This window comes from Schistocerca gregaria, chromosome 3, assembly GCF_023897955.1.
Source record: "Schistocerca gregaria isolate iqSchGreg1 chromosome 3, iqSchGreg1.2, whole genome shotgun sequence".
NCBI classification, from domain to species: domain Eukaryota; kingdom Metazoa; phylum Arthropoda; class Insecta; order Orthoptera; family Acrididae; genus Schistocerca; species Schistocerca gregaria.
This window is the reverse complement of record NC_064922.1, coordinates 905497826-905519676: the sequence shown is the minus strand read 5'-3', so window position 1 is coordinate 905519676 and position 21851 is coordinate 905497826. Positions and strand designations below refer to the sequence as shown.

General features: G+C 41.5%; 1 protein-coding gene across 1 annotated transcript in view; it reads left to right on the top strand.

The window, feature by feature from the left end:
• LOC126355669 (frizzled-5-like) overlaps positions 1-21851 on the top strand; it is a 1025468-nt gene that overhangs the window by 506577 nt on the left and 497040 nt on the right. The window contains exon 3 of the mRNA XM_050006033.1: positions 11389-11434. Within this exon, the coding sequence (XP_049861990.1) occupies positions 11428-11434 (7 nt within the window). The 5' untranslated portion in view covers positions 11389-11427. The remainder of the gene's footprint in view (positions 1-11388; positions 11435-21851) is intronic.

Below are 21851 nucleotides of genomic sequence, written 5' to 3'. Positions count from 1 at the left end.
TTTGATAGTCAGGTTAAACTAGAGATAGAAAGAACCGGTGGAACCGAAAACCGGTTCTTTCTGCGATAGCCGCCATCCATTCTCGAACGCCCTGCAGCGACGTGCTCGGGTCGGTATCGGCTGCCTCGCGGGTCCTGCTCTCCTGTCGTAAGCCTGTCAGTACGAGTGACCTGCGGGGTCCCGGTATAAATACTGTTATCTCACTCCTGCCTTATTAACAGGACTGCGTGTCCAACAAGCAAAAACAAATTTCTGGTTGTAAATATAAACGCCAAGAGGCGTAAAATTGCGTAACGCTCAGCGTGAGACACACACACACACACACACACACACACACACACACACACACTTTTAAGGGTACTAATGATAAGTTCAGCGTTAGTGAGTAGTGATGTCGGGAACGCTTATCCAGAAATGAATCGGTGGCCACCGACACATGAATTAGACGATAGAGTTGAAATGATTCAACAAAAAACCATGTTATACAGAAATGTTGTTCTTATTCGTAAAAGTTTTGTCAAAGCAGAAAAACTGCACCATAAACCTTCAATTAAAAGTACATGCTAAGACTAAAATAAAGTTTCTTAGCTACTTTGACCGTTACCTGGCGGATTAAACAATGTAATTTCTGATACGTAAACAATATTTTCTTCGTCTAAAAAGAATTAATAAATTATTATAATTTTTACACATTTTTAGTAGAAAAGTGGATGGGAAGCGTAGAGACAATGAGCGACCAATGAAGTCTCCAAGAATAAAGTGAGCGAAATAAAAGATAAGTAAGAAGACAAGATATGGTTAAGAAATGTTTAAAACAAGATTACAGCTTATCACCACTGACATTTGACCAGTATGACGAGAAAACAACTAATGTTGTAGTAGCCTCGGGGTTATTTACGTCTATTATTTTGTCTCTTATGTTGTGTCGCGTCGAAATTAGTCACAATAAACTATGTACAGTATTCAAATTACACATAGTTTCTATCTTTTATAATTTCAGAAGAAATAAATGAACGCCCACCGAGAATCCTGCATGTGCGGTGAGGCACATTTGGCTGAACACATAAAGACAACTGTAGTTTGCAACAGGAGACATCCTGTTCATCATATTTTTGCAGACAAGGGCACAGAGGTTTAAAAAATGCAATATGATGAAATATAAACTGTGAGCTAACCACAGAAGAAGAAGTTGGTAACATCTCAAAAGTGAAGCTAAAAGGAATGAGAATAAGATTAACGTGCCAATACCAAAGGAACTTCAGATTGTCAATTTTGGTCACCGTCAATCTGCTACTCTAAGCGTGCAAGTGGCATTTGTATTGTCTGACCTAATGGCAGAAGATAAACACGCCACGATAAGACCACGAGACATATTGCTCACACTCGCCTACTTCATTAGAGCGTCTTCGTTTGGTTCTGTACGTGTCCAGTTAACTCATTCACGAGCAGATAGCGCTGTACTGGAAAGAACAGTACAGCGGAAATATTTTAGGGGCGAACAAAGATTAGGATTTGTAATCTATCGAATATTGGACACAGTAGTTGAACAAGTGAAAGAATTCTGCTGTCGAGGAGGTAAGACTAAACAGGGTGGCTGGATTAAAGAAGATATTACAAGTAGACTGGTACAGCCGAAGATACTAGTGTGGAACTGAGGAAGAGGTTACTGTAACAGTACGCCAGGAGAACAGCGTTGCGTGGAAGTGAAATGTGAACTATTGGAAATCCGGAAAAGAAGAAAGCGGAAGCATATGAAACGAGATTAAGTGGGCAGAAAAAGTATGGAATGAAAAAAAATACTGAACAGAAGAAGGTATTGGTACACATTATTCGGACAACTGCTACAGCATCCAACTTAATGATGGAAGGAACAGTTCATTTACATCTACGCTTACATCTACACACTCGTATGTACTCCACAAGCCATTGTGTAGAGCATGGCGGACACCGAATAGTATCAGAATTATCGATTTTCTTTTGTATTTTATTCACTTGTTGAGCGAGGGATAAACGACTCCCCATATGCTTCTGTACGCGACCTAATCTCTTCTCTCTTACGTTCACGATCGTTACGCGAGATATACGGCGGTGTTAGCATAATAATAGCACAGCCGGCTTCGAATACAGGTACTCTAAATTTAACCACCAGGGTTTCACGAGAAGTACGTCGTGTTTCTTCCAAGAATTCTCATGTATTCTGGGGAAAATCTCCGCTGTAGGGATCAACATGGGTTCCGAAAACAAGGCTCGTGTGAAACTCAGCTCGCTCTCTTCGCCCACGAGACACAGGAAAGATGCCGTGTTCCTTGAATTCGGAAAGGCGTTCGATACATTTCCACACTGCTGCCTAATGAACAAAACACGAGCGTGAGTAATATCAGACCAACTATGTGACAGGATAGAAGCGTTTCTCGAAAACAGAATATAACATGTCGTTCTGCACGGAGAGAATTCTTCAGACGTAAAAATAACTCCGTGTGACGCGGGAAAAAATTTTGCAGGACCATTATTGGTGTGACTTCTGAAATTTTTCCGGCGTATTTGTTCTTCTAATAATTTCCGGGTATGCAGCCGGATCCCGTCAACATTCTGCCACGATATTTCGGCCCAGAGACGTCCGGCCATCATCAGGTGAGTACACAACTACTGAAGAGCCCAGATGCAGTCGCGGTATTTATGCCGAATCTCGCGCATGCGAAATGTACTGGCATCCTACAGCGCATGCGGCATAGGCGAGTTGTACGTGCTGCCCTCGGTGGTGAATGTAAAAGATCATCTAGTCATTGAGTATCGAATGACGTTGTCTATTCCGCTGTGATTGTATAATTTTAATAACAGGATTCCAATTTTTATCCAGTTGAAAGCCGTTGTCGCGATTTATAAGATTATCGGCAAGACGTATTTCCACTGATTCCTTGATTACGGAATCCCAAAATCCGGAAACTGGAGCTAAAATTTTTGTTCCATTGTATTCCATTGAATGTCCCAATGAAATACAGTGCTCTGCTACTGCCGATTTTGATGGTTGCCGCAGACGGGTGTATCTTTCATGCTCATGTTCATGTCTGCGGCAACCGTCAACGATAAAACCCACAAGTGCCACAACTGCAGCTACAAATGGTCAATTGGCAGTTTATGGCCGGTCTGAGGTCGGGCGTACACCATTAAGTTAAGTAGTGGTTTTGACTTTGTACATATGTACTGTTTGTGTTTTCCTTTTCTTTTTCGTTTATAACTGTATAGCTATGGTGTTCTTTTAATCATTGAGAAAGGTCTTCTTAGGCACTTGTGGGTTTTATTGTTGTTCTGAAGAAGGTGTAGTTATCTACGCCGAAACCTGGGTTAACACTTATCACTAGGTAGTTTTTTTTAAATAGTTTTTTAATGTAGATAAACCACGATTGTCATAATGCCACACGGAAAACAGTTGCCATGTGTCGAAAAAGCAAAAATTGTTGCGTAGGAGGAAATGGGACTCTCTAATAGTCAAATCGCGAAAAAATTGAATCCTTCCACTACAGATTGATAATTTCGTTAGATTGGACACACGATATGGACGAACGGAAAATATGGGCAAAGTAGAAAATTATCTGAGGCATCATAACGGCTACTTTCGCGCAAACCAAGGGCCATATCGTTATTCTTCTCAACATGTTCCTGATTTACAGTTACCGGTATACGACAAAACTGTCAAACTTCTTTCACTCAAGAAACGACTACAGAAATCCAGTCTAACATCCAAAGATCAACAGGCTAGACTGCAGTTTGTAATGGACTTCAGAACAAGGTATAGTGATCTTGAGCGATGACAAGAAGTTTTGTTTAGACGCGCCGGATGGATTTCAATTTTATTGGTATCATCTGAGAACAGAGTATGAGGAAAGAATGAGCAGAAATTTTGATGGTGGTAGCTGCGCTAAACGTAAGTCACGCGTTACTTGGCTGGACACTAGATGGACTCTTAACATGTAAACTAAGATGCTAGACACGGAACTGATTAGACGAATGTCTAATGTTTCAAAAAGATACTGCGTATCTGCATGTTTCCGCAACAACCAGAAAGGAGTTGGAAGATACGGAAATACTGTCCGCAAGTACCCCGGCTTTGAACGCCTTGGAAAGCCTTTGGGGAAAGCTTTCAAGCTGTCTTTGCGGCAACAAAAGGCAGTCTGAGAGCGTCTGTGAGCTGTAAAGAGAGACACGAGAAGAGTGGGCAACAATTTCATTGCAAGAACTACGAACCCTAGAAAAACCAATATGGAAGAGAATTTTTGAGGTGATTAGGAAGAACGGTGGTTGGATAAAGTACTAACTTTTCAGTAACACACAGGGGCCATTATAAAATTTCAATTCAGGAAATACAAACTTGTTATGTTGTTATTCGTGTTATAAAAGAAACTATATAATTCCCCCGTGATTGTGTCTTATATGTCTCTAACACTTTCGTAATAAATTTCGGTAGTTGTATGCTACAGATATTGTAATTTGACTTTCGTAGGAACTCTGCCTTTATACTGATCCACTAAGGTATTGAGAACAATTACAGATGTGCGATTCTAGATTTTCCCGGCTTAGGATATGTCGAATATTTCTCGAGTATTCAGCCGCGTGGCGTCGTCATAGAGACGTGATATTTCGGCAAGCCGACTTGTTGCCATCTTCGTGCGTTCTTGATCAGTCATCAGAATATCCTGAAGACAGCAAGAAGTCGACTTGCCGAAATATCACGGCTTCTGTACGAAGCCACCCGTCTGAATACCCGAGAAATATTCAACATATTGCAGATTCTATTACGCTTCCAAGGGCATGTCTGACGTTACATTGGTTTCTGTGGAACATTCGCCGTCAAGTGTAGCGTAATAAGATCTATAAATCAAATATTCGTAGAGCCAGTCACATAACTGCGAAGATTCACTGTGTGAGCTTATCTTGGTTAGTAGTCGACAATGTGGTACCGTAGAGAGAAAAAAAGTCCTGGTAAATGGGAGTAGAACTCGCGCACCGTGGGTTCCGCACAAGCTTAATTTCGTGTCACGTTTCTTGTAGTGGCCATATTCGCAGCAGCTGTATATTAAATTGCAGTTGTTTCAAAGAAAATGCCTTTCTTGCATACTGCACATCGAAATTTTTATTTTTATTTTTGCACTCAGCCGCTTTTCGCCTTGTTTACAAGTGTGTGTCCTGAAATATTACATGATTTGTCCATTTTTACATATAGGTTATGGTTTCACATCTAGGTTATAGATTTAAAAACGGTTCCTTAACTTTTTTGTGAAATGGAAAGGTACTGACAGGTAACTTCTAATTCATTGCATGTAAGCAAACTGCTCTTGCTCATCTGGCAACCAAGTGGACATCTTACAATCCATTGCAGAAGATAACACGGGTAGCACGCCTAGGCGACCAGACGGGATTGGGTGAGAGCGGTGTGGGGTCAACAGATTGTGAGAGTTCGGCGGTAGCGGCTGTCGGCTCGCAGCTCGGCAGGATTACGTCGCAGCCGGGACGTGACGGGGTGAGCGGCGCGGGGATCAGGAGCAGGGTGGCGGCTGGAGCCGCACGCCGGACTCACTGTGCGCCGATAACCACTTCTCACTTACGCTGCCAAACGTGGCGGCGCACTACTTCTTCTTCGGCACTATAGCAGCCGATCAACCTTGGCCTCGCAATCTACCTCCATAAATCCCTGCTTTTCTCCTCCACCGTCGGATCTCCTCCTCGGTAAGGTCGGCCAACCCATGGTTCTTCCATCTGGTTTTCGATCGGCCTGTCCTTATTATAGAATCCAGTCTTCCGTCCATTATTCTCTTGGGCATCTTGCCACCTGCAATCGTCTCCACTTCCGCTATCATTTGATAATTTTAACTGTATGTTTTTCTTCTGTGAGGTGCTGTAATTCATGGTTTTTGTGTTGTCTTCAGTCCTGAGACTAGTTTGATGCAACTCTCCATGCTACTCTATCCAGTGCAACCTTCTTCATCCCCCAGCACCTACTGCAACCTACATCCTTCTCAATCTGCTTAGTGTATTCATCTCTTGGTCTCCCTTTACGATTTTTACCCTCCACGCTGCCCTCAAATGCTAAATTTGTGATCCCTTGATGCCTCAGAACAAGTCCTACCAACCGGTCCCCTCTTCTTGCCAACTTGTGCCACAAACTCCTCTTCTTCCCAATTCTATTCAATACCTCCTCATTACTTATATGATCTACCCATTTAATCGTCAGCATTCTTCTGTAGCACCACATTTCGAAAGCTTCTATTCTCTTCTTGTCCAAACTATTTATCGTCCATGTTTCACTTCCATACACGGCTACACTCCATACAAATACTTTCAGAAACGACTTCCTGACACTTAAATCAATACTCGATGTTAACAAATTTCTCTTCTTCAGAAACGCTTTCCTTGCCATTGCCAGTCTACATTTTATATCGTCTCTACTTCGACCATCATCAGTTATTTTGCTCCCCGAATAGAAGAACTCCTTTACTACTTTAAGTGTCTCATTTCCTAATCTAATTGTCATCTAACAGATCCTCAGTTCTTCTATATATTATTCTTGTTAGCAACTTGGATGCATGAGCTGTTAAGCTGATTGTGCACATTTAATGACACCAAAAGTAAAATATACTGGCGATGATTATTTTGTAATTACTACAGTCATTGCTTAGGTTGTCATTCACAAAATAACTAGTGACTCCTATGGAAAACAGAAAAAAAGGAAAACCTCAGACCGATGATAATATGTAGCAGTGAATGTACTGAGTTATTATATTTGGAGTCTTGTAACTAATCACAAGCAAAGGAAAAAAACTAGTCCTTTCAGTAAGTAGTAAATTACAGTATTGCATAAATGTTGTGGTTTTATAGATCTGAACTACGAACTGATGATAATTATGAAAGATCAAAATTTTTGTACTTCAGCCAGTCATATATTCAGCATCTAAAAGCGCACTCAGTTCCGGATTGTCAAAGTAATGATAGAATTAATTAAAATTTCGTTTTCCCGTAAGTTACAAAGGGAGTTCCTTTTTTTTGTTCTTTTGTCGGTTAAACATTAGTAAAAAATCAGAGATATGTTTTCATCCTGAGAATACTCGCTCTGTATATGCTTCTGTTCGATAATTTTATGTTTATTTATAAGGCAGTTCCTCTTCCTTAAAAATTATATTCCTTTACATAATGATTTTTATCATGCATTTGGCTGAGTAATTAATTTCTCCATAGTACTGGAGTCTAATTATTCCCTCTATAATTCTCCTTTAAATAAATACTATGTTTACGTAGGTATTATAAAAAGGAAAGCAAACACATATTTTTCTTGTCAATTATTTTCTTATGGTAATATAATATCAAATCTACTTTCACGAGAAATCTCAAGTAGATTTTTATACTGTGATGTGTATCCTAGCGCTTACCGTAGCACATACTCTCGTTGTATTAGAGCAACACAGAATACCCCCTTATTAAATTGCTGTTGGTCTCTCCTGAAAGTAAACGGAAAATCTCAGTTTTCACCGCCATTTTTACTTTAAGAATTTTTAACATCGTGCAGCCCCGTCAGCAACTGTGATGATTAAACATATAATCGAGGCTGACATATTATATGTTTAATTTTTACCTTATTTCTTCAACGATGAAGCAAAAAAACTCATCCACTTGATGGCACTGGCGTCTATCTACTCATGTCACAAGTAACTGGTTGCAAAAAGTGATGGATACTCGAAGCAGTCTATTCTCTAAGAAGCAAATAATGCTATTTGTTGCTTCCTATTGTTCCACAATATATACCTGTAAATAAGCATAAGTTTTCTACGTGGGGTTCAATATTTCAAGCGTCCTACAACCTCTCGAACTATTCGGAAGTAGCATTCAGTTCACCATCCACTGAGTCTCTTTGAGCACGCAGAATAATGTAATATTACAACACACAAAAAAAAATACAGCCTCCGTTCTCACTAAACGAATTCCGGATAACTATCGATACAATTACCGATCCGACAACTTTAAACATAGCTTCAATTCCGTTAGAGGTAATTTACTTCGCAATAAAATAATGATCACTATTTCCCCCCCCCCCCCCCACGTAGAACACCATTATTCCATTATTGTGGTCTTCAGTCAGCCGCTGTGGCCGAGCGGTTTGAGAGCCATTTTTTGAGTTAGCAGGATATGAAGAAAGGCTTAGCACTCTGGGAGGGTAATGCGGTTCAGATTGCCTCGGGGCAAGATGTGTGTGGAGATGTAAGGAGGTATGTAGTGACAGAGGTGGAAAAACTGACCAGGATGACTTCTGCTTCCACCTTGTAATTAACGTCACTGGAAGTGTTCTGATCCCCCAACACGTCTGTGGCCATTACACTGTTGAGTGGATCTTATGGTAAACCGAATGTTTGTCGCATGGCTGTGGGCTGTGACTGATCACTTCCCTGAATGGAAGACGTCTCTGGTCTTGTCTGTAAGGTTTTTGATGTAGTACTCTTACATTGTTGTTGTTGTGGTCTTCAGTCCTGAGACTGGTTTGATGCAGCTCTCCATGCTACTCTATCCTATGCAACCTTCTTCATCTCCCAGTACCTACTGCAACCTACATCCTTCTGAATCTGCTTAGTGTAGTCATCTCTTGGTCTCCCTCTACGATTTTTACCCTCCACGCTGCCCTCCAATACTAAATTGGTGATCCCTTGATGCCTCAGAACATGTCCTACCAACCGATCCCTTCTTCTGGTCAAGTTGTGCCACAAACTTCTCTTCTTCCCAATCCGATTCAATACTTCCTCATTAGTTATGTGATCTACCCATCTAATCGTCAGCATTCTTCTGTAGCACCACATTTCGAAAGCTTCTATTCTCTTCTTGTCCAAACTATTTATCGTCCATGATTCACTTCCATACATGGCTACACTCCATACAAATAATTTCAGAAATGACTTCCTGACACTTAAATCAATACTCGATGTTAACAAATTTCTCTTCTTCAGAAACGCTTTCCTTGCCATTGCCAGTCTACATTTTATATCCTCTCTACTTCGACCATCATCAGTTAATTTGCTCCCCAAATAGCGAAACTCCTTAACTACTTTAAGTGTCTCATTTCCTAATCTAATTCTCTCAGCATCACCCGACTTAATTCGACTACATTCCATTATCCTCGTTTTGCTTTTGTTGATGTTCATCTTGTATCCTCCTTTCAAGAGACTGTCCATTCTGTTCAACTGCTCTTCCAAGTTCTTTGCTGTCTCTGACAGAATTACAATTTCATCGGCGAACCTCAATGTTTTGATTTCTTCTCCATGGATTTTAATACCTACTCCGAATTTTTCTTTTGTTTTCTTTACTGCTTGCTCAATATACAGATTGAAAAACATCGGGGAGAGACTACAACCCTGCCTCACTCCCTTCCCAACCACTGCCTCCCTTTCATGTCCCTCGACTCTAATAACTGCCATCTGGTTTCTGTACAAATTGTAAATAGCCTTTCGCTCCTTGTATTTTACCCCTGCCACCTTCAGAATTTGAAAGAGCGTATTCCAGTCAACATTGTCAAAAGTTTTCTCTAAGTCTACAAATGGTAGAAACGTAGGTTTGCCTTTCCTTAATCTTTCTTCTAAGGTAAGTCGTAGAGTCAGTATTGCCTCACGTGTTCCAACATTTCTACGGAGTCCAAACTGATCTTCCCCGAGGTCGGCCTCTATTAGTTTTTCCATTCGTCTGTAAAGCATTCGCGTTAGTATTTTGCAGCTGTGACTTACTAAACTGATAGTCAACACTTGCTTTCTTTGGGACTGGAATTATTATATTCTTCTTGAAGTCTGAGGGTATTTCGCCTGTCTCATACATCTTGCTCACCAGATGGTAGAGTTTTGTCAGGAATGGCTCTCCCAAGGCCGTCAGTAGTTCCAATGGAATGTTTTCTACTCCGGGGGCCTTGTTTCGACTCGTACATTATCTGATCAAAATTATCAGGAGACATATTAGTGGTCATTAATATGGGATGTGTCCACCCTTTGCCTTTATGGCAGCTTGTAGTCTGCCCAGTACACTTTGTGTGGTGTCTGAATGTCTGGAGGAATGGAAGCCCATTCTTCATCGAGAGCCGAAACTAGATAAGTTAGCAATGTTGGACGCTGGTGTCGGGAGCGAAATCGATGTTCTAACTCATCACAAATGTGTTTCATTAGGGTCAGGGAAGGCAGCCCATTTCAGGAATGTTATCGACCACAAACCATTATCTCACAGTTGCTGCCTTATGATTGGATGTTGATGCAGTGATGGTCTCCGTACCGTTCCTCTACTGTGCGCAATAAACAATGCTCTAAAGTGTGTCCATATCCTTCTGCATTTAGCGTTTTCATAAGCGTAATAAGGAGAATACACCGTAAGTACGTAAAACGGTCCCATACCCCTCCCCCCTATGCCCCCTGTACTTGGCTGTTGGCAATACACGTGATAAAGGTATAGTTCTCCAGCTATTGGCCAATACCAAACGCTTTCAAACTCATGAGCGATTATAGTCGCCAATTTCATGCAATTTTTTTACAAGCACTTTTCGCGATGATCGAAGATCCCTGTCGGTCATTTAGATGTCGCCTGTCCTTAGCGTTTCCACTGCGCAACATCACCAAAAGTCGACTTGTATGGCTTTCGAGGGTCTGAAGTGTCCATGATGGGTTTGTTACTCAGGTGATATCTAATGACTATCCCACGTTTGAAGCACTACGATCTCCAGACGTTCCCATTCTGCGGTTGCAGCTTCTCTACTGACAACAAGATACTCCCCGCCTCCGTTTACACTGTCGGGTCTGCCTCTTCTGACACCTTGCGGTCAATTCTGCTTTACGTAAAGGTTACTGACACTTTTGATCTGATGGTGTACGTTTTGTAATTGAATACGGTGCTGTAATTATTTATCTTGAGTACTCACCATATCTTTACTTTCCCGTAAGTCAGCACAACAGTTAATACTTTCATTCAAAAGTAAAGGAGACGGTCTGTAGTATTCTGTAGTTGTTACTTTTGACAAGTTACATGTTGTTGACTAATCTAAAATCTACATTTTTAGACATGCGATGCGATGGAGAAATGTCCTCAAGAAAGAAATGATATAAAATTACAGGCACAACTAATAATGAGTAACCAACTCTTCATACATGAAGTGTGACAGGAGATCAGCTATTTGATTGTTGATTAAGTGTTTAATTGCAATATCGTTTATTAAGAACTTTCATAAATGTCGACGAAAGGTCTATAACGCCAAGGAAATACTTAAATCTTACCTGTATTTAGTATACCAATAATTCCAATGTTTTCAAGAATATTTAAAGATAAAAAGTGACACAGCTTATTCTCGATCAAGGGTGCTGAATTACATCTGACTTTTTTTGTTACAGGAATCTGGCCTTTGGTGGAGCCACTTTCTACTCTTTTATGCAAGGTAAGGAAAACATTCATTTATGGATTTCTAAAAGCCCGGCCTCTAGTGCGCTAAAGCACTTCATAAAATACATTAATTGCGTACATGCGTTATAACGAATCCCCTCCCCCGTCATAGTGTCCTTACGTGAAATGCTAAAATATTTCGAAATGCCTTCGGTAATACTACGGGAGGTAAAGTTATATTTCCTAACTCGGAAAAAATATTGATATTGTTGTTCTGTATCATCTATTTCCTGCTGAATAATGAAAGTGGAAAAAACTCTGTCATTTAAATAAAGCTTTCTTTTAAGAAGTAAATTATGGTAATTAGAGTTTTATATGCACTAGCCCCTGTTATTCCATTGACTTAGTTTCAAGCCAAAGTTATTGAAATGCATCGGCTCTGTGTGGTTGTTTCAATGAAATACACATATAAATTTTCCATTATATCGCCTTTATAAAACATCAGATTTCGGATATTAATAATGAAAAAAGAAAGTTCTTGTTATCAGGCATTGTAATTGTGATCGATCTACAAAACGATGAATCGTCCACACTTCCACACAAGCTTTAGCTAGTGCAATTGCTGAGGCCACCACTATGTACAAAAAACAATTTCAGTATAAAAAGAGAGCGATTCAGGGTTCTCTACTTGAAGGAATGTCAATACTGATTGTAATCTGATATTACAATAAAACAGTTCACACTTACATCAAGGTGCGACAATTAAGTAGAAAGTTAAACAAAACAGGGGAGAGAATTATGAATCATCGTCTTATATCTATTGTGTTAAAAACAATGTAGGCACTACTATGAACATTACATCATACCTTCTTTGCGGTATTGTTACTCTTTGATAAATTACAACATTATCTTCGGATTTCTGCTGACTTTTTCATCTTTTATTTGATATTGCAACTTTAAAAAAAACTTAAAATACCAAAATGGTTGACGACAGTAAAGGGGGTGCCACAATCTACACAAAAATATTTAAAAAATCTTATATCTCATAATGCAGTACCAAAGAGAGCCGTATATGCAATATAATTTGACAAAAACTGTACAGAAATCATTATTGTCATTATTATTATTTAGGAATAAACTGAATGAAAAATAATCAACTGATAAAACAAAAACAAAAATAAAGTATTAATTTAGTTTAATAATTTCAGCTATGTGGAATTGTTTTGACATATATATGGCTCTGAGCACTATGGGACTTAACTTCTGAGGTCATCAGTCCCCTAGAACGTACAACTACTTAAACCTAACTAACCTAAGGACATCACACACATCCATGCCAGAGGCAGGATTCGAACCTGGGACCGTAGCGGTCGCACGATTCCACACTGAAGCGCCTAGAACCGCTCGGCCACAACGGCGGGCCTGTTTTGACACACCTCGATTTGTAGTTACCTGTATGTCACAGATTTTATTTACATCTGCATCCATACTCGGCAAGGCACTGCGACTGGGGGGACTACAATGCGCGCTGCAGTGAAGATAGGCATCGAATCTATGGACCTTCTCTACTTACGTTCTGTACAGACATCATCACTTAGTAACATTATTCGCATTCTTCTAGCATGAGTAGCCCTCCGTTACGGAAGCGGTTCTTGACATCATCGAGAACTCACGCAAGCGCAAATAATGTTATACTTTGTACACACAGCAAATTTAGAGGTATATTTTAGTTTCAACCTGCTCGATAGATGTCAGGTCGCGGTCGTAATATAACGATTTCAAACAATAGTTTGTATCATCCACACTTACAGTGTTAATCACCCGTCTACACCGACTCAAGTAGCGAAGGTTTAATTTAACCACCCTGTACATTCACTTCTGAGTCTTGCAATGAATCTGTCTTTCCTTGAGTTTTATTTAAGTCGTAGTTCCAATGAAATATCTAGAAGGATAAACATTATGAATCACCTCGAAGGGAACGATCTATTGACACGTAATCAGCATGGCTTCAGAAAACATCGCTCTTGTGCAACGCAGCTAGCTCTTTATTCGCACGAAGTAATGGCCGCTATCGACAGGGGATCTCAAGTTGATTCCGTATTTCTAGATTTCCGGAAAGCTTTTGACACCGTTCCTCACAAGCGACTTCTAATCAAGCTGCGGAGCTATGGGGTATCGTCTCAGTTGTGCGACTGGATTCGTGATTTCCTGTCAGGAAGGTCGCAGTTCGTAGTAATAGACGGCAAATCATCGAGTAAAACTGAAGTGATATCAGGTGTTCTCCAGGGAAGCGTCCTGGGACCTCTACTGTTCCTGATCTATATAAATGACCTGGGTGACAATCTGCGCAGTGCTCTTAGATTGTTCGCAGACGATGCTGTAATTTACCGTCTAGTAAGGTCATCCGAAGACCAGTATCAGTTGCAAAGCGATTTAGAAAAGATTGCTGTATGGTAAGTCAGGTGGCAGTTGACGCTAAATAACGAAAAGTGTGAGATGATCCACATGAGTTCCAAAAGAAATCCGTTGGAATTCGATTACTCGATAAATAGTACAATTCTCAAGGCTGTCAATTCAACTAAGTACCTGGGTGTTAAAATTACGAAGAACTTCAGTTGGAAATACCACACAGATAATATTGTGGGGAAGGCGAGCCAAAGGTTGCGTTTCATTGGCAGGACACTTAGAAGATGCAACAAGTCCACTAAAGAGACAGCTTACACTACACTTGTTCGTCCTCTGTTAGAATATTGCTGCGCGGTGTGGGATCCTTACCAGGTGGGATTGACGGAGGACATCGAAAGGGTGCAAAAAAGGGCAGCTCGTTTTGTATTATCACCTTATAGGGGAGAGAGCGTGGCAGATATGATACACGAGTTGGGATGGAAGTCACTACAGCATAGACGTTTTTCGTCGCGGCGAGACCTTTTTACGAAATTTCAGTCACCAACTTTCTCTTCCGAATGCGAAAATATTTTGTTGAGCCCAACCTACATAGGTAGGAATGATCATCAAAATAAAATAAGAGAAATCAGAGCTCGAACAGAAAGGTTTAGGTGTTCGTTTTTCCCGCTCGCTGTTCGGGAGTGGAATAGTAGAGAGATAGTATGATTGTGGTTCGATGAACCCTCTGCCAAGCACTTAAATGTGAATTGCAGAGTAGTCATGTAGATGTAGATGTAGAAGGATACGTCCAGTGTGATTTAGAAAATAGTGGCAGTTTCTAGTGGCCGACCGCCAAGCTTGAGATCGAACGGGAATGTATTTTTTCTACTTATTAACGTGCAGTTACATTTGTTTCTGTTGACAATCGAGTATCAGTGCCTGCCCCAGTCGTCACTGCATTTCGCTTCAACTTTCCGGCCTGTTGGCTTCCTATGCAGGGCGAGTCACATAAGACGTAACATCCATTTCATTTCGTGAACGGTTACTTATATCGAAACGCGGTTTTCGGAAAATGCTAGAGCGTCGAGGGACACTTTTTTGTTACTGTTTTTAGCGCTGGTATCAACTGAGCTATTGAAGCAGGTACGTTTTTTTAATGGAACCACATACTTTCTATAACTGCATTCGAGCTCTTGAGGCGACAATTACAGTGATGTAGCGTTTTTTATAGTTGACGTTGAAACCTGTGGTAAAGAATTGAAGAAATGTCCTCGAGTTTTGAGCACCGTGGCTGCAATCGGCATCAGCGGTGCAAACACCGCCAAGCAAACCTCTCGTGCTATGCTGTGTCAGAATGTCAGCACATTTGCATGTTCATGAGCACTTGCTTGCACTGCAGTCCATTAATATCTGCTTCAGCATTCGTTGCGTGCAGAGATGTACACCAATGAGGAGAAGTTGGATATACTACTATCATATGGTGAATTAGCCCGACCCCGGTAGCTGAATCCTCTGCGCGACAGAATGTTAATCCCAAGGGTCCGGGTTTGATTCCCGGTTGGGCCGGAGATTTTCTCCGCTCAGGGACTGGCTGTTGTGTTGTCCTAATCATCATCATTTCATCCCCATCGACGCACAAGTCGCCGAAGTGGCGTCAAATCGAAAGACTTGCACCCGGCGAACGGTCTACCCGACGGGAGGCCCTAGTCACACGACATTTACATTTACATATGGTGAATTAAAAGAAGTACCGTGAAAGCAGTAAAGCGGTACAGGGCTATCAATCTGGATCGTCAGTGTCTGAAGCGCCAGACAATTGCACGAATTATTCAGACGCTAGTGCGGACAGACTACATGAAAGTCAGACAGAGGACAGGAAGGAAGAGAGCTACTGACAGAGAACAGGAAGGAGCTCATCTGGCTACGACGCTAATGAATCCGCACAGTGGTACGAGACGTATTGTCAAGGAATGTGCAATCGGCCAGACGAGTGCCGTTCGCACACCGTGTCGCCAGAATTCCCATCCCTATCTTCCGCCACATCAGCCACTCGACGACCTTGTTTCCAAACGTCGTACAGAATTTTGTCGGGTTTTCCTTCAACACGTTTTTCCAACGCGTGCCTTTCACCGATGAGTCCGCAGCTCGTGGTCGTGCGGTAGCGTTCCCGCTTCCCACACCCGGGTTTCCGGGTTCTATTCCCGGCGGGGTCAGGGATTTTCTCTGTTTCGTGATGACTGGGTGGTGTGTGATGTCCTTAGGTTAGTTAAGTTTAAGTAGTTCTAAGTTCTAGGGGACTGATGACCATAGATGTTAAGTCCCGTAGTGCTCAGAGTCATTTGAACCATTTTGAACCTTTCACCGATGAAGCAACGTTTACTAACCACGCTAATGTAAATTTGCATAACATACACTACTGGCCATCCAAAAATCCACACTGGCTTTGTCAGGTGCAATATCAACACCCCTAGAGCGTAAACGCATCATAGGAAATTACGTTGTGGGGCCTTACTTTGTATCAGGCGTTCTAAATGGATATTCGTTAGCACACTTTCTTACGAACATTCTGGCGGTTCTTCTAGAAGAGGCACCACTTCTGTTCGACATTTTACGTGGCTGCAACACGATTCTTGTACAGCTCACTCGTCCCGTGTTGCAAGGTAAATACTGAAAAAGAACTTTCCTCGAAACTGGAAATTTGTGGTAAGGTCTTATGAGACCAAACTGCTGAGGTCATCGGTCTTTAAGCCTTTGTTGTTGTTGTGGTCTTCAGTCCTGAGACTGGTTTGATGCAACTCTCCATGCTACTCTATCCTCTACAAGCTTCTTCATCCCCAGTACTTACTCCAACCTACATCCTTCTGAATCTGCTTAGCGTATTTCATCTGTTGGTCTCCCTCTACAATTTTTACCCTCCACGCTGCCCTCCAATGCTAAATTTGCGATCCCTTGATGCCTTAAAACATGTCCTACCAACCGCTCCCTTCTTCTTGTCAAGTTGTGCCACAAGCTCCTCTTCTTCCCAATTCTATTCAATACCTCCTCATTAGTTATGTGATCTACCCATCTAATCTGCAGCATTCTTCTGTAGCACCACATTTCGATAGCTTCTATTCTCTTCTTGTCCAAACTATTTATCGTCCACGTTTCACTTTCATACATGGCCACACTCCACACAAATACTTTCAGAAACAACTTCCTGACACACAGATCTATACTCGATGTTAACAAATTTCTCTTCTTCAGAAACGCTTTCCTTGCCATTGCCAGCCTACATTTTATATCCTCTCTACTTCGACCGTCATCAGTTATTTTGCTCCCCAAATAGCAAAACTCCTTTACTACTAAAGCCTACACACTATTTAATCTAACTTAGACTAACGTACGCTATGGACAACACACATACACACCCATGCCCGAGGGAGGACTCTAACCTATGACGGGGGGCGCCGAACTGACCGTGACAAGGCGCCCTTGACCGCGCCGGGTAGGAAGACATTCTGTGCTCAAATGGCCTGCGAGGTCCGCGGATGTGACTCCTCTAGATTTGTTTCTTTGGGGAGCACTCATAGATGCGGTCTTTGATAAACTCCAATTTAAACAGACGATATGTGCCGTCGAGTCGCCAGTGTATCCTCTACCATACCACCCACTGTAATTGCATCTATTCATCGTTCTTTCGAATGGCGATTGAAAATGTGCCTTTCAGTCCACGGCCAATAGTTTGAACACATGTTTGCATAAAGGATCAAGCTTTTTTTGGAAGATAACATTTATGTAATGTGATTTGGGTGGATACCAAATCATTGTTAGTAAATTAACAATTTACATGTGTACGAAAATTGCATCGCAGTGTCATATAAATGTAGAGCGTGTATTGCACTTCCCTGGTAACACTGTAATTACGCGCCTACATTCAGCATCAAACGACATTTTGTTAAGAACAACATTTATTTTTTAGAGCACAGGTGATCACCAAAAGTATTTTAGCAGAATGTTTAGTTCAATGAATGTACCTAACATGATATAATTTAGAGAAATGTAGGTACAGACAGTGGTTCGACATGATAACATGCACACAGCCACGAACAGGAAAGATAGGTCAAATATCCCTTCTAACGTTTAGATATTTAACACATTAGTTGCTTTTTTAACGTATAAGATTCTTTATTTTTGAAGAATGAACAACTGGTTTCTCTGTCCAGAGGATACAAAAACGTGAAGTAGTTTTCCTAGGCCCTTTGTAATACGCTGTATTCCAGCCTATGTCGTATTTCCATATACAACATTCATAGGTGAACCTGCATCTAGTTCGTAAGTTGGTTCAAGGGGAAATGAAGTTTTTTTCTCCTAGCGCAGTCCTTCCTTACGGTATGCAACGACGCAACCTGGTCCGAGACGCCTGCTTGGCTGTTTTTGCACCGCTGACGCAGACTACGGCCACCGCGCCCAAAACTAGAGGACATTTCTCGATTTTTTTACGACAGGTTATAACCTTCCCGTATAAAATAATAAAAATGATAATTTTTTTTAAATATCTTGACTCATGAAAACTGATAAATTTTGAAGTAAGCAGCGCTACGCCATGGCCCTGTGAACTCAATCTGAATCTGTCCCTGAGAAATAAACTGAAAAATTCTTACCTCGTGATGGTGTCGCCGGATAACGCTGTCTGTATGTCTGTTCGTGAATGGCACAGCTTAATGCAATGCTGGCCTATCAACTAATACTTGGCAATATTTGTCTGAGATGTGAATTATTGGAAAAACTGACTTTGCTTATTCACGTATTTGCATAGCTGGTCGTCTGATTACTAAAGAACACATGACTATGATCTGAGAAAATTTCTCGATATATAAATTTAAATAAATGAATGGATCCGGACTGGCAATGACAAGGTAAAATTATTCCTTCCTTTTTTTGTTGACTGTTAAAAATTATATTCCAAAAATCTTTTACATTATTGATAAAGATCTGCAATCCATTATATGAAAAGTTGAATATTACAAATCTGGGCCAACTGGTGCTGACGAATCACAAAAAGATTGAAACAAATTCCTGTTAACATCTCAGTCAAGTGACTTAACTACGAGCATGCCAATAAAATTAACAAAATTTACCTTACAATACATGGCTATGAACAGAGCTGTACCAGCGACAGAGTACAACTGCCTTTTAGCAGCGAGCGATTGCAACTGCTGCCGAGACTGCTCTGACCTGCGACTCTATTGCAAAGATATTTTCTGTCGCAGGCAGCGCGTGACCAATACATCGAAATTACATTTGCTCCAGCAGGGTGGTGAATCCCTTCCAAGATTTCAAAGCCAACATTAACAAAAGCTACATCACTCTAATTGTCTTCTCAAGAACTATCGCATACAGTTATAAAAAGTACGTGGTTCCATTTTTAAAAAACGTACTTGTTTCCGTTGATACCGGAGCTAAAAACATTAGCCAAACAAAAATATACGTGTCCCTCGGCGCTCTAACGTTTTCAACAAGCCGCGTTTCAATATGTGCCACCGTTCACAAAATAAAAGGGATGTTACGTCTTACATGGCTGACCTTGTATATTACAGCGTCATCTCCGAATAACATCCCCACATTATCTGACGATTTTGCGGTGTTAACAACGAGTTTCGTCCTTTCTGTCAAAATTCCTGAATCGAGTCACTAAGCAGCTCTCATATTCCGTAATCTAAGTGCGGAATGGAATCGATTGCTTTTTGTAAGTCAAAGAGAACGACATAAAAACTGAGTGCCGCTGTCTTCTCTTTTGAGGATTTCAGGGACGAATAATGTGAGCTGATTTCCACAAGTTCTTTATTTGCGGAACCCATGCTGATTTACGGCCACCAGAAACGCCGTAGTACGCGAACACTGAACGTGTGGTACTTTGTACGTCCGTGACACTGGCCTACAGTAACGCGCATCCGTTCTTGAAAGCGGTGTTGACGCGACTAATTTTCCGAGCCCTCCCCTAACGGAGTATTGTTTGTACGGCAGCGAGAGCCTAATCTGCTCGAACCTGCCCAGAACACATGTCACAGCCACGGCCCCCCCTCAGCAAATACTGAGAGTACACGGCCGCCGGTGGAGCTGTTTGCTGCCGTATCTTATCTCGGAAATATTGTAGATGACAGCTGTCATCTTCCCATACCAAATGACCGCCCATTATCGAGTTGGCTGCCCTGAGGACACAGTAGTTCAAGGCACTCGGTTATGACAAGCAGTGATCGCTAGTTGTTGGTCGTGTGGGCCTCTTTTGGGGACAGCCGTTGCGGCAGAAAACTCGTTTTTTCTGTTTCCAGAAGGCTTTTGACGCCGTTCCTAACAAGCGGTTTCTAATCAGATTGCGCGCCTATTGAATATAGTCCCAGCTATGCGGCTGGATTCGTGATTAACTGCCAGAAACCGTAGTACGTAGTAACGGACAGTAGCTCATATTATGAAACCAAAGTTGTATCTAGCATTCCCCAGGAAAGTCTATAGGCTCCTTGTTCTGCATCTATATAAAAGATTTAGTAGACGGACAATGACGTCGTTTAGCGTCTAGCGAAGTTGAAAATATATAAAAGTGAATTATAAAATGATTTAGACAAGATATCGGGATGATGCGTAAAGTGGAAATTGACACTGAAAAAAGAGCTGAGAGATCCTCCGTACGAATACTATGAGAACAGTAGATTCAAGTAAATAGCTAGTGATTACAGTTAGGAATAACTCAAACGTGAACGATCATATAGAAAATGTTGTAGAGATGCCAAAATAACGAGTGCGCTTTTTTGATGGAAGAATTAAAAGCTGCAACACCTCTAAATAGACTGCCTACACTATGCTTGTCGATCCTCTTCTAGAGCATTGATGTGCAGCATGCAGTCCTTACAACGTATGGTTGACAGAAGACATCGTAGAGTTTCAAAGAAGGGTGGTTAGTTTTGTGTTGTCGCCAAATTTGAGAGAGACTGTCACAGATATGATAAATGCTTTCTGATGACCATCACTGACAGGAAGTTTTTAACCGTTGGGGCCGAATGTTTTCACGTAATTTCACTCAACAAATTTCTGCAGCGAGTGTTGAAATATTCTGTCGCGTCCCACTTACGTAGGGAGAAATGACCGTCGCGTTACTGAGATGTCATTCTTCCCTACCTAAGTGGGAGGCACATGTAAAAATTGAAATATTTCCTTTTCCCTCTCGCTGCTCCAGAGCCGGACGATAGAGATGTAGTTTTTAAATGGTGTCTTGCGTCCTCTGCCATGGACTTAAGTGTAAATTTTAAAGTGACACTGTGGATGCAGAAGACACGACTCTCTTATTCTTAATGTGCCATTCTACGAAGGAAGGTCGGAAAGTTACACACAGTAATTATATAACCGAAACGTCTAGCAGGCACAAAAAAAACGAACTTATATCTTTTACCTACTTTTATATATAGTCACCAGCGTTCTCAACACATTTCTCCCATCTCCCATCAATATGCCCTCTTCGTAGAAGTCTGTTTGGTTGTAGTATAGCCATCTGTGGACTGTTGATATCACTTCCGCATCTATCGCAAAGCGTTGGGCGGCCAGGAATTTTTTCAGAGAGCCAAACAGATGAAAGTGCTACGTCCTGACTGTATGATGGATGTTGGAGCGCCTCCCACTCAAACTTGGCGATTCTCTCACGTACGGCAGCAGCAACAATGGGGCGAGTCTTGACATCAAGAAGTTTGACACCGTCAGCATTAATGCTACAGCGTTGTCACGGAGGGCACGACGCAACTGAATCAAAGTTTTAACGTAGGCTGCAGCATTCACAGTGGTCCCATTTCAGGAAAGTCCACCAATAACACACTATGCATATCCTAAGCACTTGCCTAACAGATTGAGTCACTCTGAATGGTTTTTCGTTCTCCGTAGAGGCCTGATTGGTTTCTGGCGTATAGTGGCACGCCCACGATTCGTCACCCGTGACGATTCCTTTCAGAAAGTCATGTCCTTCTGCGGCATAATACGTTAAGTGATCCTAGCTTGTCGACAATCACTCGTCATCCGTCCTTGTGCTCGTCAGTCAGATTCGTAGGCACCCAGCGAGCACTAAC